Source organism: Durotheca rogersii (genome assembly GCF_024521655.1).
Source record: "Durotheca rogersii strain YMJ 92031201 chromosome Unknown GGS23scaffold_7, whole genome shotgun sequence".
Classification (NCBI taxonomy): Eukaryota; Fungi; Ascomycota; class Sordariomycetes; order Xylariales; family Xylariaceae; genus Durotheca; species Durotheca rogersii.
Window position 1 is genome coordinate 92,165 of NW_026251238.1, and position 18,765 is coordinate 110,929.

Consider the following 18,765-nt stretch of genomic DNA (forward strand, 5'->3'; position numbering starts at 1 on the left):
CGGTATGTGTCGTGTCCGTAGGACTTTTTATGCGGATTTCAACATACCTATATCATAACTACTAAATGTATATACAAGGCGAATCGAAGCAGCCTCTCAACAACCCGCTACGTCGGGGGCAGTCTCACTACGTATGGGGCACACCGCGAAGCAAGACCAGCTACCTAACCAACAAAAAAGGGGGGGGAGGGGGGCCCGTATTGTGCAGCTGAGCTACCCTGGGGGTTAGCTCGCACTGTCTAGGCCGTGAACGGGATGCCCAGTCTCTCGGCACCAGCGAGAGCCTCCTTGTCGGCCTTGGCTACCTGGAAGGCGTTGACGATGGCCGGGTACCAGACGTTGGTCATCTTGTTGTCGCCCGAGTCGTTCGGGTGGACGCCGTCGCGAAGGTCGCTGCTGCCGCTGAACCCCGTGAACTGGTCCACCACCCAGATCGGCGACTCGGTCTTGTTGAGGCCCTGCGCCCACGGCGTGATGGCCCTGTTCAGGTTCTGGATCTGCGTGTTGAAGTTGCCGAAGCCCATCGGGATGATTTGAGCCACCTAGGCGCCGTTTCTGGTAAGCATGGCAACCACCGGCCGCTAACCGTCGAGGCGTCGGCTGCAGGCGGAAAATGGAGGGGGCAAAGCTAGGAGAAGCGCGGCGCGAAACTCACGACGATCTTGATCCTGGGGTTGCTGTCCCGCATGACGCCGACCAGGGTCGTGAAGGCGGTGATGATGTCGTTGACCGGCTTGTTCTGCTGCACGATGTCGTTGGTGCCGAGGTGCATCGTGATGACATCCGCGGGGTTCTGCTGGAGCCACCCGACGAGCTGCCTGCGGTTGGCGATGTCGATAGCCAGGAAGCCCGAGTGACCCTCGTTGTCGCGGTCGTACTCGGTGTCGCGGCAGTTGTTTTCCCCTTTGCCGGAACCGACCCAGTCAACCGATCCCCACTCGGTGCCCTTCAGCTTCTGCCAGAGCTTAGAGCGCCAGCAGATGATCTCCGTAATGGAGTCACCGAAGGGCATGTACCGGAGCGTCACATTCTGAGCAGCCGACGCGCCCAAGAGCACGGCAATAGGGAGCAGCTTGTCGAAGATCATGGTGACGGTGGTACAAGGCAAAAGACAACAGGGCTGGAGACCGTATGGGATGTCCTCCGCATCTTTGTCGTCGAACTTGCTGCTAGTCTTATAGAATTCAGCCTGCTCCTCCGAGTCGCGACAAAGGTCGCACGTCGTCGCTCTTTGTGCGCTGTGCGGAGGTTTTGCCAAAGACGGCTAAATGAAGTCGCTTCGGCTGCATGTTCGATGTGTCCATATAGACGCCCAAATTATCCTTCCCGCTGCAGGAGCACCATTTGGGGACGCTGCCCGCCGGGATAATCGACTCCGGGCTCGAAAGCTTGCTCGAAAAGTTTCCTCTCAGCCGGGTTCATGCGCACATGTCAACCACGTGGAATCAACTCCCCAACCGCCATCCAGAGTGAGAAGGTAATTAATTGGACATGTAGGTCCGACGAGTTAAGAGTCGACTTTTAGACAGTTAAAGTTACGCTGGTTACATCCAATATATACTTGCAGACAGCGCAACATAAGACCTATTCGGCGCTTTGTCTGTTCCGCCCCCCTTTTACGCAACTCCCATATGAATCTGCTCCTAATATCCCTAGGGTCCCACGTGGGTTTAGCAAGGGGACTGTTCTTCGGGAACGTTTACGTATCCGATCTCCAGCTCAACTGAGAAGGGAAGTGAAGGGAAACCCTTGTGCAGTATTAGCCTGAAGGTGGCCCGAGTCTGCTAAGCAGACGTCGCTTCAGACCCATTCGCGGTGAGGGATAAGTAGAACTTGCATACTATTATCGTATTGTCTCTAGTCTCTATTCATCGGTTCGGCATAACAAACAAATTCCCAGGGCGAAGATGGATTAATGACCTCTTTACTAGCTAGATGACACGCATCAGAGTAGTACTCTCTGTTACCCCCGCACGTTCGGACGTTGCAACATGGCCCACGTGGCTATATAGGTATTGCATCCACCTATATCAGCATGATGCCTCTGCCTCTGGATATGAAGCAGCATCAACCGCACCAGGGGTATCTGAATATACGTTTCCGATCGTATGTTTCCTCCTTTCTCTCCATAGCGCCGAGCTATCCGGACGGGTCTTTTTCCTACCATCGTCATTGATCCTTGAGACCGACCAATCAACAATGAGCCAATCGCCGGATAAAATACTCATCTACGTTCTGTACGCATTCCATTGCATATCGATCGTTCACCCCTTGCGAAGACTGACGACTGTTTTCAGAAACGACTTGCCTTTGGTCCCGATAATAAACTGGTCACTCTCAAACTCGAAGTGGTCCGGCGCCACATCCTTGAATTCGAAGTCGAATGGATGGACAAGTTCGGAGACGACTATGTGCATAGCCGCCCACGCCAGACTAATAACCGAATAGTTAACACTGGGAGGGTCAATGTTCTTACAACTATGCTGGGGTAGGCAACAGCAGACTGCATGCCTAGACAGATTCTTGATCCTTGTGAAAAAGGCGCGTACGTCTTCTCGGCCTTCCTCCAGGCCACCGGGTCTACCCACCGTCCCAGGTGGAACCCCTTTGGGTCTGGATATAGCTTTTCGCCCATATGCATAAGCAACACCTACAAGGTAGGCACCCAGCTGCCTGGGCACCTCAGGGTTGCTGAAGACGTGGTAAATTATCAGCCTGATGACGCTGGTGGTTGTCTCGATGCCAGCGCCGGTTACGATAGCCACGTCGCTGAAAACGCGCGAGCGTTTTATCCTCCGGTGAAAGATCTGAGCGTAGGATGATCTCGTGGACAATGATGGGCTGGGATTTGTCGTCGGACACAGACGAGACCGCAGCGCTTAGGAGGCGCACGGTCTCTTCTTTGTTAGCCCGTAGAATCGACGAAGGTTCATAAACAGGAGTATCTACACGCGAGCTGACAGCGGACTTGCCTTAGCATAGCGCATAAAGTTAGCCGTGGCCTCGTCGGCGTTCTCGATGAGGAAGTCCTTCGGTATAGCGAGCATAGCGGGACCATACCAGCGGATATGCTTGCTAAGGCGCCACATCTTGCCGCCGCCGAGGCTGAACAGTGTCATACCAACACCAAAGTCGTCCTACTCCAGGTTATAGTAGCCCTGTCCGAGGACGAAATCGGTCGAGACATCGCGCTAGAAGGCGCTCGTAGCAGCACCAAGATCGAGCACCTGTTCTGTTCCCGCGAACTCGGTAATTCTCTCGCAGAGTTTACCCGCCTTACGGCGAAAGAGGTCTCGGCGGCTAGCGATCCTGGCCTTGGAGAAGTAGGCATTCAGGGGGTGTCGGCGCGCCTTATGCTGGTCGTGGTCGGCCGTGAATATGGTGGCGCCCCCGGCGTTGTGAGCGTCGATGACCCACGCGTACTTCTTCCAGCGTCCCCCGTTTCGGTATAGCTTCTCGAAGAAAGCCGCATCGCTAACGTGCACCTCGAACGGGCTGATATGGACGATGGGACCTTATGCGTCTTGGCGATCTCGAAGGTGTACTGGCCGCCAAGGACAACGTCGTGGTAGGCTTCATAGTAACGGGTGACAGCAGCGAGCTTTGGGCCGGGGAATCGAGCCAACGATCAAAGTGACCAAGTAGACGGCGACGGCGGAGGCAACAAAGTGCCATGATAGAATGCTACTCAACGTAGCCACGGAGGGTTTCTATCATAGATTCTGCAGTTTCTAGAAATAGCTCTCCTGGCACAGACACGGCTTTGATACAAGCCGCACGGGACATTTTTTACGCTAACTACAAGCAAAAATGATTATATTCGGTAAAATTTCTTACTATACTCTATCACGAGCCGTTCTATCGCCAAGGGTGGCTGTGAATTTCGGGTCCCGTGGACGGGCGGCGAGGGATTATTATTAGGTTACACTTACCCCGATGATTTTGTTATCAAAAGACCGCTCTATTAGCATGAGGCATCGAATGAGCAGCACGCGGAGATAGCCTCCGCAGCACGAGCGAGACCGTCGAGGAAAGAGATGGAGAGCCGGACTTAATGATCCCGGATGCTGATATGCATGTCGATCTAGAATATATTACCTACCCACCCATATACACCCCCTACAACCTGTCACGAAGAGAGAAATGCTACCTACGTATCGCGTGTATAGGCCCGCATATACTATATAAACGAGAGAACACAGGCGTAGGCATTACCTAGGTATAATATCTTAAACCTATGCGTATAACGTAGGTATACGCACACTTACATAGACGTGCTCACGCTCGCGTTCACCCGCACCTCGCCTGAGAGGAGACCGAGGCAGGCTACAGCCTCCTCTCCGCCGCATCTGACGTGATATTTTAGCCGCCCGTCTCACTGATTTGGTTCTGTCTGCCGGCAAAGCCGCAGACGTCTACTGAATAATAGTGTTAGCACGACCACGCCTCTGTCTTGCTGCTCATCGCGGCACGGACTTTAATACCTCGCCAGCTGCTCGACGAATAGAAAGGAGGCAAGGTGTCAAGCGTCACTATGCGAAATGTGCGTTACCTACCATTGCATACCTACTTACCTACCTCTGCGATCAGTCTGCGCATCGTGAGACTGACTCTTAGATATAATACCTACGTTGTATGCTGGGCGGCGATACTTCTCCTTACATGGGCAAGTAGTATAGCATCCTGCATCACACCAGGATAGTTATACACTACCTATCAAGCTGTTTCCAATGCGGCCCCCAAATCTGTCTAGTTATATTATCTTTCCTTGGAACGTCGCGTGAGATAAAAGCCAAGTGCCTACCTAACCTAGCTGATAGGGAGTACTCTGGATGGCGACTATTAAAGGATAAAGGGTGAGGCTCTGCACTCCTCCCGCTCTTTACTTTCCGACTGACAGGTCCTCTTACCCACGACGTTTTTCGTCTACATGCTTGCTGCGTATGTACCTACTTACTTTACATACCTAGGCGTCCGTTCTAACAGAAACTCAGAGACGACACTGATAACTACGAGCTATTACCTACCTACTTCTTTTCGAGCATGGCTCCTATGAACACAAGCCGCACCGCCATACCGACCCCGGCCAGCCATCGCTCTCAACAAACCTCCCGCCCAACTTCTCCCGGAAGCATATACAGAGAGATGGCGTGGTCCTACAAGGCCGCGATGTCCGCGGCCGGGACGGACCGGAGCGGACGTTACCGCGGTGATGCTCCTGTCCACCCGCTGGAGGCCGCGGCCATCCTAGACCCCTCTCGGCTGCAGCATGTGACGGGGGTGCTCCCACGTAATCTGGCTCGGTTGAAAGGCGTCCCACTCTCGAGGAAAGAGTTGGCCCAGCTCCAATGGGTCCAGCGCCTGCCAGACGTATACCCAACCAAGCGACCCAAGGGGCTATTCTGAACAGCGTCGAGTACCCGGGTAGAACTATAGTTGTGGCAGTGTGGCTCCGCAGCAAGGACATTGGGCGAAAGGATCCCAGAGAGACATTAAGGGGTAGACACTATCATTTTTCAGTGCATTCATATGACACTCCGCGTACACGCGTGAAGAAATAAAAAAACATACTATGTCAGGTATCTAGAAGAGGCAGATAAGCACAAGAACTAAAAGATGGCTATATACAGGAATATCTCGAGTCGTGAGCATGAGCCCAGAGGGCATTTCGGGTAAGGGGTAAAAGGATGGACCCGACCTCATACTTTTCAAAAGGAGCAAGACTAGCAGGAGGCCGCCATCACCGTACGGGGACGATCAACTAGCCATCGACTTGCCAATTTCACTACGCCAGTCCTTGGCCCGCTCAAACCCGTTCATGTGGAACTGGTAGTCGATCAGGGCCTGGCGCACCTCCTCGGGTGTGCTCAGGACGAAAGGTCCATATTGGACCACCTTTTGGTTGAGGATCTGGCCGGCGATGAGCACGAAGCGGGCATTCTCGCTGGCGGTTGAGGGCACCTCGACAGTAACGATGTCGCCGTCTGGCTCAAAGACGCAATTGTGGTACTGGGCGACAGTACGCTTGGCGTCGCCGGACCCGAAGACGGCGGAACCCTCGAGCTGGTAGGAGAAAGCGTTCCAGCCGCGCGGTAAGGGCTGAGCGAGCTTACCGCCGGGCTTCATCTCGACATCGAGGATCCAGACGGGCGTGTAGGCGAGGTCCTTGACGCTATCGACGCCACCGGCCTGGCCTGAGATGACCTTGATGTGGACTTTGCCGTTGTCCATGTCCGCGGCGGGGATTTCGCGGGCGCGTAGGTCGCGGTAGCGTGGTTCGCAGGCCTTGAGATTGGCAGGCAAGTCGACCCAGAGCTGGAGGCCGACGTTGGCGGAGCCGTCAGGGTTCTGGCGCGGCATCTCGGCGTGCATGATTCCGCGTCCGGCGGTCATGAACTGTAGGTCGCCAGCCTCGATAGTGCCGGCGTGGCCGGCGAAGTCTTCGTGGTCGACACCACCAGTGAGCAGGTACGTGATGGTCTCCTGGCCTCTATGAGGGTGGTCGGGGAACCCAGCACCAGGCTTAATGCTGCATGGAGCGAATTAGCTATCGAGGTCTCATAGTACGGAGATATAATACACCTACCTGAAATGGTCGAGCATGAGGAAGGGAGAGAAATTGCGTAGCTGGGCCGTGCCGATGGAGCGGCGCACGCGGGCGCCGGCGCCCTCGGCCTGCTCAACGGCGAGGAAGACCTTGCGGATGGCGCGCGGGATGGACATATCGGTGGCGACAAGTTTCTCGTTGGGGTTGTAAAAGCTAGGCTCGGACTCGGGGTTGGGGTCGGGGTCTATTCCCGTGGTGGTAGCGGCGGTGCTGCTGCTGCTACTACTACTACTGGTGGTGCTGGTACCGCTGTTGGTATACCTGTTCGAGTACTCTACGACCTTGTTGAGGGTAGCTATCCCCAACTCGAAGACGTGCTCTCGGAAGACGACGATGGACAAGATCGCGACAAGGATGGAGACGGAAAGCGATAGGGCCCGCATTGGGGGGGGATGTCTGTATGTATATATAGGGAGAGGAGGTGTGTGTGTGTGTGGGTGAGTGAAAGCGTGCCTGAACGTATGTCTAGTACCTAGTAAGAAGGCCAGACGCTATCTATAGGGTATCTCGTTATGCTGGGGGTCGAAGGACGAGACTAAATCGGGTTGGTCTCGAATCGGAAGACGATGGATGCATCACGTAGGTAGGTCGGACAGAGAGAGAAGCGTCATGAAGGTTCGCCCCGGTTTTTTTTTTCGTGAGGGAGAAGAAGACGGAGGGGGGGCTGCTCTGCCCTGCCCTGCTTTGAGTGATCACCGAGAAGAGATTAGCACGACTAGCGAGGATGAGGTTCGCGGCGACGGAGAGAGAAGAGACATCGACGAACCCCCAACCCACGTCCAACCCTGGCTGCGGCAACTGGAGTTGGCGCTGCCGTGACGCATGCTGATGTAAAGTTTTGGTAAGGCCGCGACGGCAAGCAAAGCCGCCCCCTAGCGCCCGCGCCTCGGGCTGCCGCACTCGCCTGGACCCTAGAGAGAGCTGGGTTCGGTTCGAACGCCGCACCCTGCACGTCTTCGCGGGCAAGCCATGGGACCTCATGCGCGCGTGTGTGCGTGCGAGGTACGTCGTAGCGCTGGGCACCCGGCAATCGATGGCTGACTTAATTCTTCCCAATTCGCCCGAACCGGAAGAGACAGCATTGAGCCGGCGCTCATTCGACAGCCTCCTCGACGTCGCATATGTGCCCGTCCGCAAAGGGCGAACGCCTTAGGGCCAATGTGACTCCGACGCCCCCGCAGAGGCTCCGGGCAGCGCTTTTCTCCAATTAGGATACCAGGTCCGGCAGAGGGCGCCACGCTTGTATGGTGCCCCCGGCTTATCTCGTGTATTGTGTGAGCATCAAGTAAGCAGATACGGCCACTTACACCGACCTTATATAATATCCCAACGCCGCCGCCACCGCGGCGGCGGCGTATAGATCGATCGATCCTCGTTTCCGCTCTCGTCTCGCCGGAGGAACGAGTAAGCCGACAATCACGAAGACGCCATCGGCGAGGCATACGTGACTCACGTGCATGTATGCAGGAGGTACGTCCTTAGGCGGGTAGGTAAGCAATTAGCTAAGGCATGTTACCTATCAACCTAGCAAGCAAAGTTGAACAATCAAGCTTATTCATACTACCTTAAGTACAGGTATCTGCCTTAAGTAGGTACTTAGGTGCCTACATACCTAACGCTGCAGTTAGTACGCTACCCGAGGTACCCAAGGCGTATAAGACATCCACCCGTCCCCCTGTGATTTTTCCTCGACTCATGTGCCGTAGTAAGCAAGGGGGAACATCACGCCAACTCATCTGATAATCTACCCCAGCCATGAGCCTCTCCCGCCCGTTCCCTTTCCCTGGATGCCGTCGTTCGCCTAACTCGCCCGGTTTTTCTCTCTCCGCCCCCTCCCGACCTCTAAACATGTGCCAGCGTGCCCCCGTTCACCCACGGCTAGGGCTCCGCTAGGGTGTCCTGCAACGACGCCACCGATGTACCAAGCTTGCGGATCAATCACCGACCGAAACCGCCGACGCGCGGGCCGTCTCCGGGTCTATATCTTGCATGCCACCTCTTCCCAGTCTACCCGGCTTTTATCGCCTTCGGAGGAACCGCGGATCTTCCCCGGCTGGATCTAACCCGGCGCAATTCATCCCCGTGCTGGCTGCAGCAGCGGTAGTACCGAGCAAGTATCGTCGCCTTTGCCTCCAGCTCTTACGTCGACTTGCCCAGATCTTTAGACGTTTCTCTACGCGTTCTCGCCCTCGGATAACACTTCGGCGTGGGGGGATTAGTACGTAAGGGTCGGAGGGAAGGCAGTTACCGCATGGATTCGCTGAACCTTTACCGCAGCGGCTAAATCGCTAAACGACGAGGCAAGCGGGGCTACCTGGAACTGGGGGCTTTGCCGAGCGAGGGGATTGCGCGCGCGTCCGCCGTGCCGGGCTGGCTGCCACGGGGGGCACTAGGAAAATAGAAAAAGGCAACGGAGAAAAAGCGAGACTAGAGCGCGCCAGGTTTGAGCTTCAGCCAATCGAATATGCGCCCTGCGTGCCGTACTCTGTTCTCCCGCGCGGAATAGGTCGACGGTTAAACGGCGACACCTCACGCGCGCGAGACGAGCCTGGATTGGAGACCTGGGATGGTGCGGTATAGGCTGTTGAGGCGCGATGTGTTGCCAGCAGCCGCCTGCGGCTTCGCAATTAGCCGACCGGGGGAGTGCGCCTCGTGGTGGATGGCAATTCATATAAGGAGGCAGGCTGCCTTCTTCACTTCGCTGCCGATCAACCTGTCCTATCGTCGGTCATGACAGGACAGGGTTCGCTTGGCGCGTCTGCCCACGAGGTCTTGCCGACTTGCTGTCTGCGTATCCCGCGCCTGGCCTAGGCGAGCTTAGGCCCTGCAAGGAATTATTGCAATAAGGCTCGGTGAGGACCTTTGATCCTCCTCCATAAGGAAACCCCTACTCTAGGTATTGGTGGCACCGCCGGGTCCAGCGCCATATTATTTTCTAGACACTAAAAGCTTGATAACCTGGTAGGGGCCAAGCAAGGGGTTATCCAACGACTCACGGTGCTTCTTGTCACCTACCCTATCCAGACAACCGTCACCTCGTGAGAGGTGCGGGTTATTTGCTCCCCACACTGAGTAAGATGCATGCCGAGTATGCGAGGCAAACGTCGGCAAGGTCAGGAGGTTCTTGTTGCAGACGGGTTTCTTTCTGTTATGAAGGTATCTCTCTTCTAGTCGTGCCACGTAGCGTACATGCATACGAGTAAGTAGAACTATGGGTTCTCCAAGTGCGGGAAACTAGATGCATAACGGCATCCGTTTTTTGGTATCAAAAATGTTCTCAAGCGCTGCCCGTCTCCTCGACTCCAAAATGGCAGGGCCGCCTTATACACGAAACGAATAAGGAGAAGTAGGAATATGACGTGAAGAAGATGAAGATGAAGCCCCGTGCCACTCGCCAACGAAGGTTAGGGAGGAAGGATAACATCCCTTTTTCCCTCTGAACCCCCCGATATCTGTCTCTCTTTCTCCCTGTGTGTGTTTGGGCCGTTAGGTTCTTAGATAAAATAAAAAGGGTACATGATAGTAAGAATGATAGGTGGAGGAGTAGAAGAAGGTCGTGTAGGGTGGCTGCTGGCAGGATCAAGGAAAGACCCTGCCGACGAAGTTGAACTTGGAGGGGTCGGACTGGTCGAGACGGTACTCGAGGACCTCGTCGTTGGCGATGCCGTAGAACATGGCGTCGGGCGACATGGCGATGGCTGTGAAGTCGGGCCGCGGGCCCGGCAGGAACTGGAAGTTGGAGATGCTATTCATCTTCTGGCCGTCAAAGTGCCGGCCGAGTATGTTCCCGCCCTGCAGCAGCGCGATGTACAACCCTTGTCTCCAGTTGTCCCACTTCGTCGCCGCGAACTGTTGCGTCGGCGCTGGTACCGGGATGTCGGTGAGGAGTTCAGTGACTAGACGGCGACGGGTTAGCTTTTCGGCCAACTGGCTTCTCAAAGGGGACAGTGAAGGGGTAGGAAGGAAGAAGATTAGAAGGGGGTCGCGCAAAGTACGTACCTCTAGTGTCGGCCTCGTTCCACGTGTCGTCGTACGAGGTCATCCGCATAACTCCGTCGCCGGACCGGATGGTCTCGGAGACGAGCTCGAGGCGGTCGAGGAAGGGGCCGCGCAGCTTCGGGATCACGGCCATGCTCGAGTTGGCGGCGACGTCCTTGGACTCGACGGCGACAGTCGACGTGGGCCACGTGCTCGAGTTGGCCGTCTTGATGGCGCCTTCGGGCCGCTGGTACGCGACTATCCAGGTGCCGTTGCAGTCGCGGTCCCCGCAACGCTGCCACATGCCCGAGAGCTGGCTCCCGGGCCACGTCTCGAGCACGGCACCGTCCATCGTGTCGTTCTCCCAGCTGTCCGGCCGCTTGAGCGCGTCGAACGAGGCCATCGACTGCATGATGTTGCGTGGGTTGAGGAACCAGACGTGCGTCTCGTACACGGGGTCGAGGTCCATCGACGCGCTCGTCAGCGGCGTGCCCGGCAGCGGGTTGAGCGGCGTCGTGGTGGCCGCCATCAGCTGGGTGAGGTTGTTCGTCTTCCACGACTTGCCCTGCGAGTCCCAACGCCGCGCGATGATGGCGTTGTGCGCGTCCTGGAAGAAGACCGTCCGATGCACCACCCCGCTCGCGTCCGTCCAGTTCGACGCCGTCAGCTTCGAGTTGCCGAGGATGAGCTTCTCGCCGCTGCTCGTCGCGCCTGACGACCCCGGATCGGCCGATGACCCGTTGTTATTGTTGTCGCTGCCATTGGTATCCCCCGACGACCCTACCGAATTCGCAGAATTTGATATCGACTGGTCGCGACCTCTGCTAGCCAGGCCCCCCGCCACTCCTGCTATTAGCGCCACGATCACCAACACTACGATTAATAGGATTATCCAGAAGGTCTTTCTCCGGAGGCCGCATATCGTTGCCGCCCTTGCCGGCTTCTCCCCCTCACCGGGGAGGTATTGGTCGCTCATATTCTGCGGGGGCAGGGGAGATAACGGAGTCGTGTATGCCGCTGTGCTCATGGTTCCGACGCTACTCGGGGGGTACGCCGAGCTGTCGGGATATGCTGGCGCCCCATTTGCGTAGTACCCGGCACCTCCGATCGTGTACGCCACGGCACCCGCATACTCCGATCCCTTGTAGGCCGGCGGCAGCACGCCGACCGGAGGGGGATATAGCTGTGGTGGCTGGCCGACGACCTGTTTGTCCGTCTCGGGACTGTAATATGAATGCGTGGCACCCGCGGCCACGTGCTCGACCGGTACAGCTTGCGGATAACTGTGGTCGGGATATGCTACTGCCTCCTTCTGGAAAGTTTCTGGATCTCGCCTGGAGACCTCGAGTGTGCTGTACGGTTCTGACGATGGTTGCGCCATGACGGCTTTTCCGAGGGGACGGCCCTGTGCCCCCGGGACGACGTGTGTGCTCGGGATATACTTAATCGGAAGAGAGCGAGAGAGAACAAGGAAAAGGAGAGATCGACTCTACAACACGCTGAAGAAAAGCATGACTTGGTGTTCAGAAAACAAAAAGGAGGGAGACGACACACAATAGATGACAGAGAATCGAGAGAGAGAATGAGAGAAAGGGAGGCGTTAGGGAGTTCTTCAGCATCGCCCCCTCTGCGCATGGCCCAGGGGGTGCGAGGGAGTATGGTTTTGCAGGCTTCTACATGTGGAAATCCCTTGGTCCCGATTGCATCGAGGCAAAATGTCCCGGTCTCATTCCCTTCTCTCTTGGCCGGGCAGTATACCGGGTGCGCGCGCGCGCGCGTGTGGGCTGGGATAGTTACACACTTGTCCCGATGTGACGATGCGCAGGGAGGCCAGAATCCTTCTGAGAGTCTCCCCTCCCAATCTCCTCCCATCCCAGACTTCCAAGCACCACAGGGTGCGCCGGGGCCGTCTCCAGGGACTTGTGGAATAATATCCCGTAGCAGAGGCTCTCTGTCCTGCCCCGCTTCGAATACTCATATGTGCGATTTGACTTTATTTGTTTTCTCCCTTCGACCCTTCAGTATACCCTACCTATAAATACCTGCTATCGTACCTGTTCGGCAGGACAAGACGTGCGATATTCGGACACCAGCTGTTTCCGCCACCACACATGCCTACCCTGCATGCATACTACGTAGTACATTTCGGTGTAATAAGCAGCACTGCAACCGCGCTGGCCCCTGAAGGATCTTGCCAATCTGCACTTCTGTGGCCAATGGGTTCGATGTCAGGTGAAGAAGCGATTGAGATCCCCGAGACCATCTCGCCAACTCGCCTATGCGAAGGCTTCCCCCACCACCTCCTTCTCTAAGGCAAGCCTAGACCGAGCGGAGGTCTAGGCAGGGCAGCTCGTTACGCCCAGTTTCTTGGAGGAGGGTTTTGGTCAGAGGCTTGGCCCCCAAAGAGAGCCAGAGTAAGTAGGGCGCGGCCCAGGGGGGGGCGTCCATCCCCCGGTGATGATGTCTGCCGCGTAAAAAGCTCCTGAAAACACGATCTAACACAGGCAGATGGACAGACGGGAGAGAGAGAGAAAGGCAGTTTTGTTGGTAGCAACGGAGCAATGACGAAAACCTGGATTGTTGCTATGCCATGTTCTAAAGGAATTTGGTTGGTAGGTATACTCGGCTTGGCGAAATACTACGCAGGTATGTATTTGCACAGGGTATGTATGTATACTCCGTATATTATGGACAAGTCCAGCACCGGTTCCTAAGCGCTGTTTTGGCGCCCGGGGGGGGGGGAGGGGGCGCAGCCCTAGGAGAGAGAGAGAGAGAAAGAGAGAGAGAGAGAGAGAGAGAGAGAGAGAGAGAGAGAGAGATCGTGAAACGCGCTGAATCTTCTGCGGCCGCGTCCAGAGGCCCGCGGGCAGCTCTGTCTGCTACCAGCCGCCGACCGCCCGCGGGAGTCGATAGGCGCGGCGGGTGGCTTGGCTGGGGGAGACCTGGCGAGGACCAACGCGATAGGTAGGTAGTGCATATGAGTATATAGTCGCCTGCCCGCAAAGCGTCCTCGATGGAATGTTGGCCCCGTCGGTCGACACTAGCTCCTCCTCCAGCAGGTCGCGGCCGCGCAGAGCAGCCTCCTAGGACCCCGTTCCGACCAGTGCGAATGCACCTACTGCCGCCCGACAAGGGCACCATGTGACAATCTCGCCTGCCCGTCCGTCTCGCTAAAGAGCCGCGCTGCTGCGCACGAATGCGCCGTAGGCGATGGTGTGAGGTCTCTTGATCGCGCACATCAGCAATTCGATTGCTCCCCCTTCCCCCCCGATTTTCTCGTCTACACGGCTGTGTACTCTGGGCGGACGATGGCGCTGCATTCATATTTTGATGTGACGGTATTCGCGAATTCATAGCCTTATATGCATACACTAGGAGACTGATACTCTACTGTTGTAACCCCTGGTATCGACGGGGTCGGGTTATATATTGTTTGATTAGGGTGGCATTTGTATTAAGCTTGTTTTTCTCCGTAGGGGAATACCATGTATGTGTGGACGATTGGGCTGACAAGATCCCTGGACATATTCACGCCAGTAATTATGTACCTATCGTATATGTGTGCGTACATTATGTGTACTAGTATATGTATGAGTAGGGTTGCCAATATCTAGTCTGCCCCCTTCTCGCCTTGACCGTCCCACCCCCTTATCCTACCCCCTTGAAACCACACGTGGCAGCGCATCAACCCCTTATCCCCCCGGCTGGCTCTGACACCGGGACTCGGTACCAGCCGTACAGCGACGGAAGAAATGACGAGCAGATTGTTTACGGTGGGTTCTCCTCCTGGCGGTGGAGCACGTAGACAGGAAGGTTTACAGACGAACTGAGCAGGAAGCAGGTGTGTGAAAGGGATGAATATAGGTAGATACATACATACTTAACTAGTAGTCATAGACATGCCTACACATATATGCATACATACATACGCATCCCCGCCGACGCTTTCCGTGTAAAGCACCAAGGGACGGGTTTTGCGTACGCGACCCGGAGAAGCGGTAGCGAAATCAGACGTGAAACGCTGCCTCGCCTTGTCAGCACTCGTGCGGGACACAACCTTAGACAGCTAGAGAGAGCGCACACATGCCCAGCCGCCGTCCCCTCGCTCCCATTCACAATGGCTACTAGCTTCCAACAGAACAGACCCTGTCTCGCATAGCTTCTCTATGCATCGCCTCTCGTAGGAAGACATGACCTCACAGGGGGCGACCACCCCTCCTCTCTGGCCCGGCGCTTTAAGCTGAGCCGCGAAAGAAAGGGTCGGGGGAAGCTCTACTTAGCCTTGATATCTGCGACGTTTCCCGCGCAGCAAGCATCCCCCGAGACTCGGGCAATCAATGCCCGGTAGGAAAAATCTTGGCGTGCCACTCTACGGGCAAGCTGAATAAGGGGTCAAGGTGACAGGACTGAGGTTGTTGAAATTCGCGAAGGCATCGCTGACATTCGCTATAATCCGCTGCGGCCGATCGTCTGGTTCCGCAGGAGGGTACGGAAGTGATGCTCCTGGTAAATGGCCCCCACGAGAGTAAGTAGATGAAGCCCAGGGAAGCAGCAGTGGGCTTTCTATGACAGACTATCGCGGCCATCGTGTCTACATATTGCGACTGCGACATCGACTAGAATAGCGGTCGTCCCTATATGAGTAAAGATAGAGACATGTTGACTTCGAGATTGTTTAGTTACAAGCTTGTTATCAGGGACAACCTACCCTCTGTCCTTAGGTGTCAAGGTTGCTTAATGATACGCGATGGGCCGTGTATCCCAACAACTGCCTGATGCCGCTTTCCTGGACTGCGATGGCCCGGGAAATGCCCCCCAAAGGAACATAGGAGCCAGAGAGGGAGCCAGAGAGGACGGCTAAGGAGAGAGGGAAAATGCGGGAGTGTTGCTGGTGCTTTGAGGGAGCCTTTCCGCTGCGTCGGCTAGCTATCGGGGCTCGCCGAGTCTCTCGGCCGAAGAGAGCCCACCCCGGTCGATCTGGGCGGTCGAGAGCGCGGTCAGCAACGACAACCTCCGGCATAACGCCGTCGATCTCGACAGATCGCCAGTCTAAGCAGGCTCACTTTACGGATGACCCTGTCGAGCAGATCCTGATCTGCTTTTTCAGTTCACCGTGGTACGGCGGGGATCGACATCATCGCGAAAAGCTCGGCGCAGAAAGGGGTCGGTCCTCAGGCTCGGAGGCGACGCGGGCTATCTAACTAGAGAAAAAGAGGGCTGAAAGCCGCACGAAGCTCCCCGCCGGGGAAGCTGGCGGAGTCGGAGGCGTATCGTGCTCCGTCGTCTGTTAGAGAGGAGAAGGTGACGCGGTTGTGGCAGGCCGGGTGGGTGCGTAGGAGGAATGGCTTCTGGGGGAGAGGGGGGGGACGAGGTGAAAAAAAATAAAAAATAAAAAATAAAAATAAATAAATAAAGACGTATGTTCTTGGGTTTCGCACGGCGTGGGTTGGTCCGGAATGTGGTCCATCCACCCAGCCCATGCTATTGTGATTTATGTAATCTCTATGCCCACAAGCACCACTAGGAGGTAAAGGGGAGGTACCCAACTGGGATGTCTGGTACGGATGTAGGTACGTCAGGCACCCAATGTACATGGAGGTACCCAAGGAGGGTATCATCCGTACCCCACACTTGCCTCTACATACAGCACATAATATATGTGCATTAGGTACTTATACAGCATGTGCATACCACAATGCGCTCCAGTGCCCAAGGCGCCTGCCTATCGCGATGCGCAGAATGCATCGGGAAATAGAACGTGATATTAGGAGGTACCTGGGCAGGCAGGTACTGGGTACACAGTGGGTACCTGCCTATAGGTGTGACCTTGGGTGCCTGGTTAGGTGCCCACCTCAGGTGCCAGAGGTAGAGGGACCTCGTAGGCGATGTACTCGTGGCCGTAGGTGCGCCACGCCAAAAAATGACAGGATTAATCCCACGTGCCGACTGCGTTCGGTAGGCCAATGCGGCGCCCAGGCACTCGGCCTCCTCTCTCGCTCTCTCTCATGGGCCCACGTCCAAACCCCCATCCATCGCTCCATGCCTACATACCTACGTCGCCCTTCGGTCTGCCTATCAGGACGACATCCCGCTGTGCCCTTTTCGCAGACGTGCAGCCGGGGAGAGCGAGAGGGAGATTCGGGCCAGAGAGCAGACGAAAAAGCAGACGCACAGCTCCACGTCCTCCTCCTCCTCTTCCTCCTCCCCCTTCTCCCTGTCCGCGTCTTCGCTTAATATCGAGCTCTGGTCGGTTCCGGGTTGTGCAGCCAATGCGTGCCTGCTGCCTGCACCACCAGCGCCACCCGGCGCGACATTGGGTCTCCCACGTTTCCGCGATTCGTCGACAGGGGGGTTGGGTCGGGGGACGTCGACGAGCTGCTGATTCGCCCTCCCCCGTTTCGAGGTAGCAATGCGGTGCCCTTCTTAGCCCTCTCTCGCATTGAGTAGCCCTCCATGTGCCCAGGCAAGCAGATCAGTCGACGGGCCGATGCGCCTTTCGATGCCTTCTGTTGGACCGCCGATTCCTGTTTCCCTATATAATACGTGAGCCAGAATTCCCAGACCCGGACTAATCGTACCCAAGGCTGGTCCCCCTTGGCACCTGTCCAGCTTCTCCTACGACAACTTGCCCGTCTTGCCCACCATCACCACAACCTCCCGCCGGAACCTCGATCCGTTTGGAGAAGCGACCATCTATTCCTGATCCGTCAGGTCGCTATACTTGATCAGGACGGCCCCCTGGTATATATTAGCGGCTTGGGTTTGCCTACGGTCCCGCGTAGGTACCTCGACTGGGCAGCTCAAGTGAACCCAACCTCAACCCAACTTACCTCTCCAGCACACCCGACCAACCGCCGTCCTTGCTCAACCATGAAGGACGGACTCAAGACGTCAGCAAGCTTCGAGTTCTTCGACTACCGTACATCACAGCCTCCCCCGCCTCCATATCCAGGGAAGGGCCACGACGACGGCGACGACGGTTTATCAGTCAAGACGGACGCCTTCTGGAGCTATTGTGGGCCGCTGCTCTCCCAGTCAGACGACCTGCCGCCGAGCCTCGACGAATGGGCTGCCGCGGCGCTCTCGACCTCCCTGCTGCCGGTGCTGCTCCCCTTCCTGGCCTTCGCCAACGACCTGCTCGCGAAGAACGGCCTGCACCACTACTGGCTCACCATCCGCGCCACCAAAGCCACCGCCGAGTTCGACAAGCCCCGCTGGCACGCCGACGACCTCTTCTTCGCCAATGGCCCCAGCGGCGGCTTACGGGCCCCGCTGGCGCCGCCGCCGCCCTCGTCGAGTAAAGGTAGCGGCGGCAGGATACCGAGGATCCTGATGCGGAGGAAGTCTCAGAAGCCTGCGCTCGCCCTACAGACGGACTGGAAGCTGTGCGCGACGCTCCTCGGCCCCTCGACGCAGTTCATCCCCGCGGAGCACCAGGCTGCTGCGCGTGCAACATCGCGGGCGGCCCGGCGCGCCCTCGCCACCGACCACGCCTGCACGTCGGTGCGGTGTGTCGGGTGCGCCTCGGCTGCGGACGCGGTGCGCGAGCGCCTCGCGACGGAGCTCGAGCCGCTGGGCCGCGTCGAGGCCGGCGCCGGTGCGTGCGCCGTCTTCCGCATCGGCCAGGACCGCGGCGCCGTCCACTCGGAGCCGCGCATGAGCGGCGGCGACCGCGTCTTCGTCAACGTCGTGCCCGGCCGCCGCGAGGAGCTCGCCGGCCTCGTCGCCAAGTGGGGGATGGGGTTCCCGCGCTCGTGGTGGGTCGCGCCGGGGGTGCTGCGAGGGCACGAGCTGACGTAACACACCCCCGGGGAGGAGGCGGCGGTTTGTGTTGGGGATGGGAATGAGCTAAGAGGGTAGGTGTGGAAGGGAGACGATAAGATGAGTATAACAATGCATGATGATGGCTCGGAGTTAGGGAGACGGCCGTCGGGAGAATCTATACGAGTATACCATGCTACTACAGCCCCTCCTCGGTATATGTTGAGTCCTCGTTAATGGTCGGTTGGGGCGGAAGAGCGCTGTATATATCTCATCTCCAGCCCCAATTCCTTTCTAGGCCGCCTGCAGCGGCGGTACAATACCAGAGCCCCTTTTACAATCCAAATTCCGCCTTACGCTCAACGACTTCGCGCATAGTCTATTGACATGAAATTCTAGTTTCTTTACAAAGAACAGCG

The 18,765-nt window shown here is 56.8% G+C and overlaps 6 protein-coding genes across 6 annotated transcripts; 2 read left to right on the forward strand and 4 right to left on the reverse strand.

Moving 5' to 3' along the window:
- Nucleotides 1-32: 32 nt before the first annotated feature.
- GGS23DRAFT_478930 (carbohydrate esterase family 3 protein) lies at nt 33-1,177 on the reverse strand. The gene is made up of 2 exons (XM_051514279.1): nt 656-1,177; nt 33-542 (listed from the first exon to the last, which is right to left on the reverse strand). The coding sequence occupies exons 1-2, from the start codon at nt 1,085-1,087 to the stop codon at nt 240-242; spliced, it is 735 nt and encodes a 244-aa protein (XP_051372726.1). The 5' UTR covers nt 1,088-1,177; the 3' UTR covers nt 33-239.
- Nucleotides 1,178-2,264: 1,087 nt separating this feature from the next.
- On the reverse strand, nt 2,265-4,599 carry GGS23DRAFT_595669 (uncharacterized protein; the record flags this gene model as incomplete). The annotated part of the gene is made up of 8 exons (XM_051518349.1): nt 2,265-2,433; nt 2,550-2,623; nt 2,682-2,769; nt 2,962-3,137; nt 3,228-3,495; nt 4,269-4,305; nt 4,380-4,418; nt 4,575-4,599. 8 exons carry the CDS (start codon nt 4,597-4,599, stop codon nt 2,265-2,267), a joined length of 876 nt encoding a protein of 291 aa, XP_051372727.1.
- Nucleotides 4,600-5,043: 444 nt separating this feature from the next.
- On the forward strand, nt 5,044-5,406 carry GGS23DRAFT_595670 (uncharacterized protein; the record flags this gene model as incomplete). The annotated part of the gene is made up of 1 exon (XM_051518350.1): nt 5,044-5,406. One exon carries the CDS (start codon nt 5,044-5,046, stop codon nt 5,404-5,406), a length of 363 nt encoding a protein of 120 aa, XP_051372728.1.
- Nucleotides 5,407-5,757: 351 nt separating this feature from the next.
- GGS23DRAFT_604416 (uncharacterized protein) lies at nt 5,758-6,723 on the reverse strand (the record flags this gene model as incomplete). The annotated part of the gene is made up of 2 exons (XM_051519597.1): nt 5,758-6,529; nt 6,587-6,723. The coding sequence occupies 2 exons, from the start codon at nt 6,721-6,723 to the stop codon at nt 5,758-5,760; spliced, it is 909 nt and encodes a 302-aa protein (XP_051372729.1).
- Nucleotides 6,724-9,994: 3,271 nt separating this feature from the next.
- Nucleotides 9,995-12,066, reverse strand: GGS23DRAFT_479023 (uncharacterized protein). Its single transcript, XM_051514280.1, has 2 exons — nt 10,607-12,066; nt 9,995-10,503 (listed from the first exon to the last, which is right to left on the reverse strand). The coding sequence occupies exons 1-2, from the start codon at nt 11,964-11,966 to the stop codon at nt 10,187-10,189; spliced, it is 1,677 nt and encodes a 558-aa protein (XP_051372730.1). The 5' UTR covers nt 11,967-12,066; the 3' UTR covers nt 9,995-10,186.
- A 5,071-nt stretch (nt 12,067-17,137) lies between these two features.
- GGS23DRAFT_479221 (uncharacterized protein) lies at nt 17,138-18,484 on the forward strand. The gene has a single exon (XM_051514281.1). The coding sequence runs from the start codon at nt 17,456-17,458 to the stop codon at nt 18,383-18,385; it is 930 nt and encodes a 309-aa protein (XP_051372731.1). The 5' UTR covers nt 17,138-17,455; the 3' UTR covers nt 18,386-18,484.
- The last annotated feature ends 281 nt before the right edge of the window (nt 18,485-18,765 follow it).

What these genes read in the sequence shown, in the direction of transcription:
- GGS23DRAFT_478930 (XM_051514279.1), bottom strand. Translation starts at nt 1,087, where the DNA reads ATGATCTTCGACAAGCTGCTCCCTATTGCCGTGCTCTTGGGCGCGTCG. An exon ending in ACCCCAGGATCAAGATCGTC is followed by an intron (nt 543 to 655) that starts GTGAGTTTCGCG and finishes AACGGCGCCTAG; the next exon opens with GTGGCTCAAATCATCCCGAT.
- GGS23DRAFT_479221 (XM_051514281.1), top strand. Translation starts at nt 17,456, where the DNA reads ATGAAGGACGGACTCAAGACGTCAGCAAGCTTCGAGTTCTTCGACTAC.
- GGS23DRAFT_479023 (XM_051514280.1), bottom strand. Translation starts at nt 11,966, where the DNA reads ATGGCGCAACCATCGTCAGAACCGTACAGCACACTCGAGGTCTCCAGG. An exon ending in GAACGAGGCCGACACTAGAG is followed by an intron (nt 10,504 to 10,606) that starts GTACGTACTTTG and finishes GTCGCCGTCTAG; the next exon opens with TCACTGAACTCCTCACCGAC.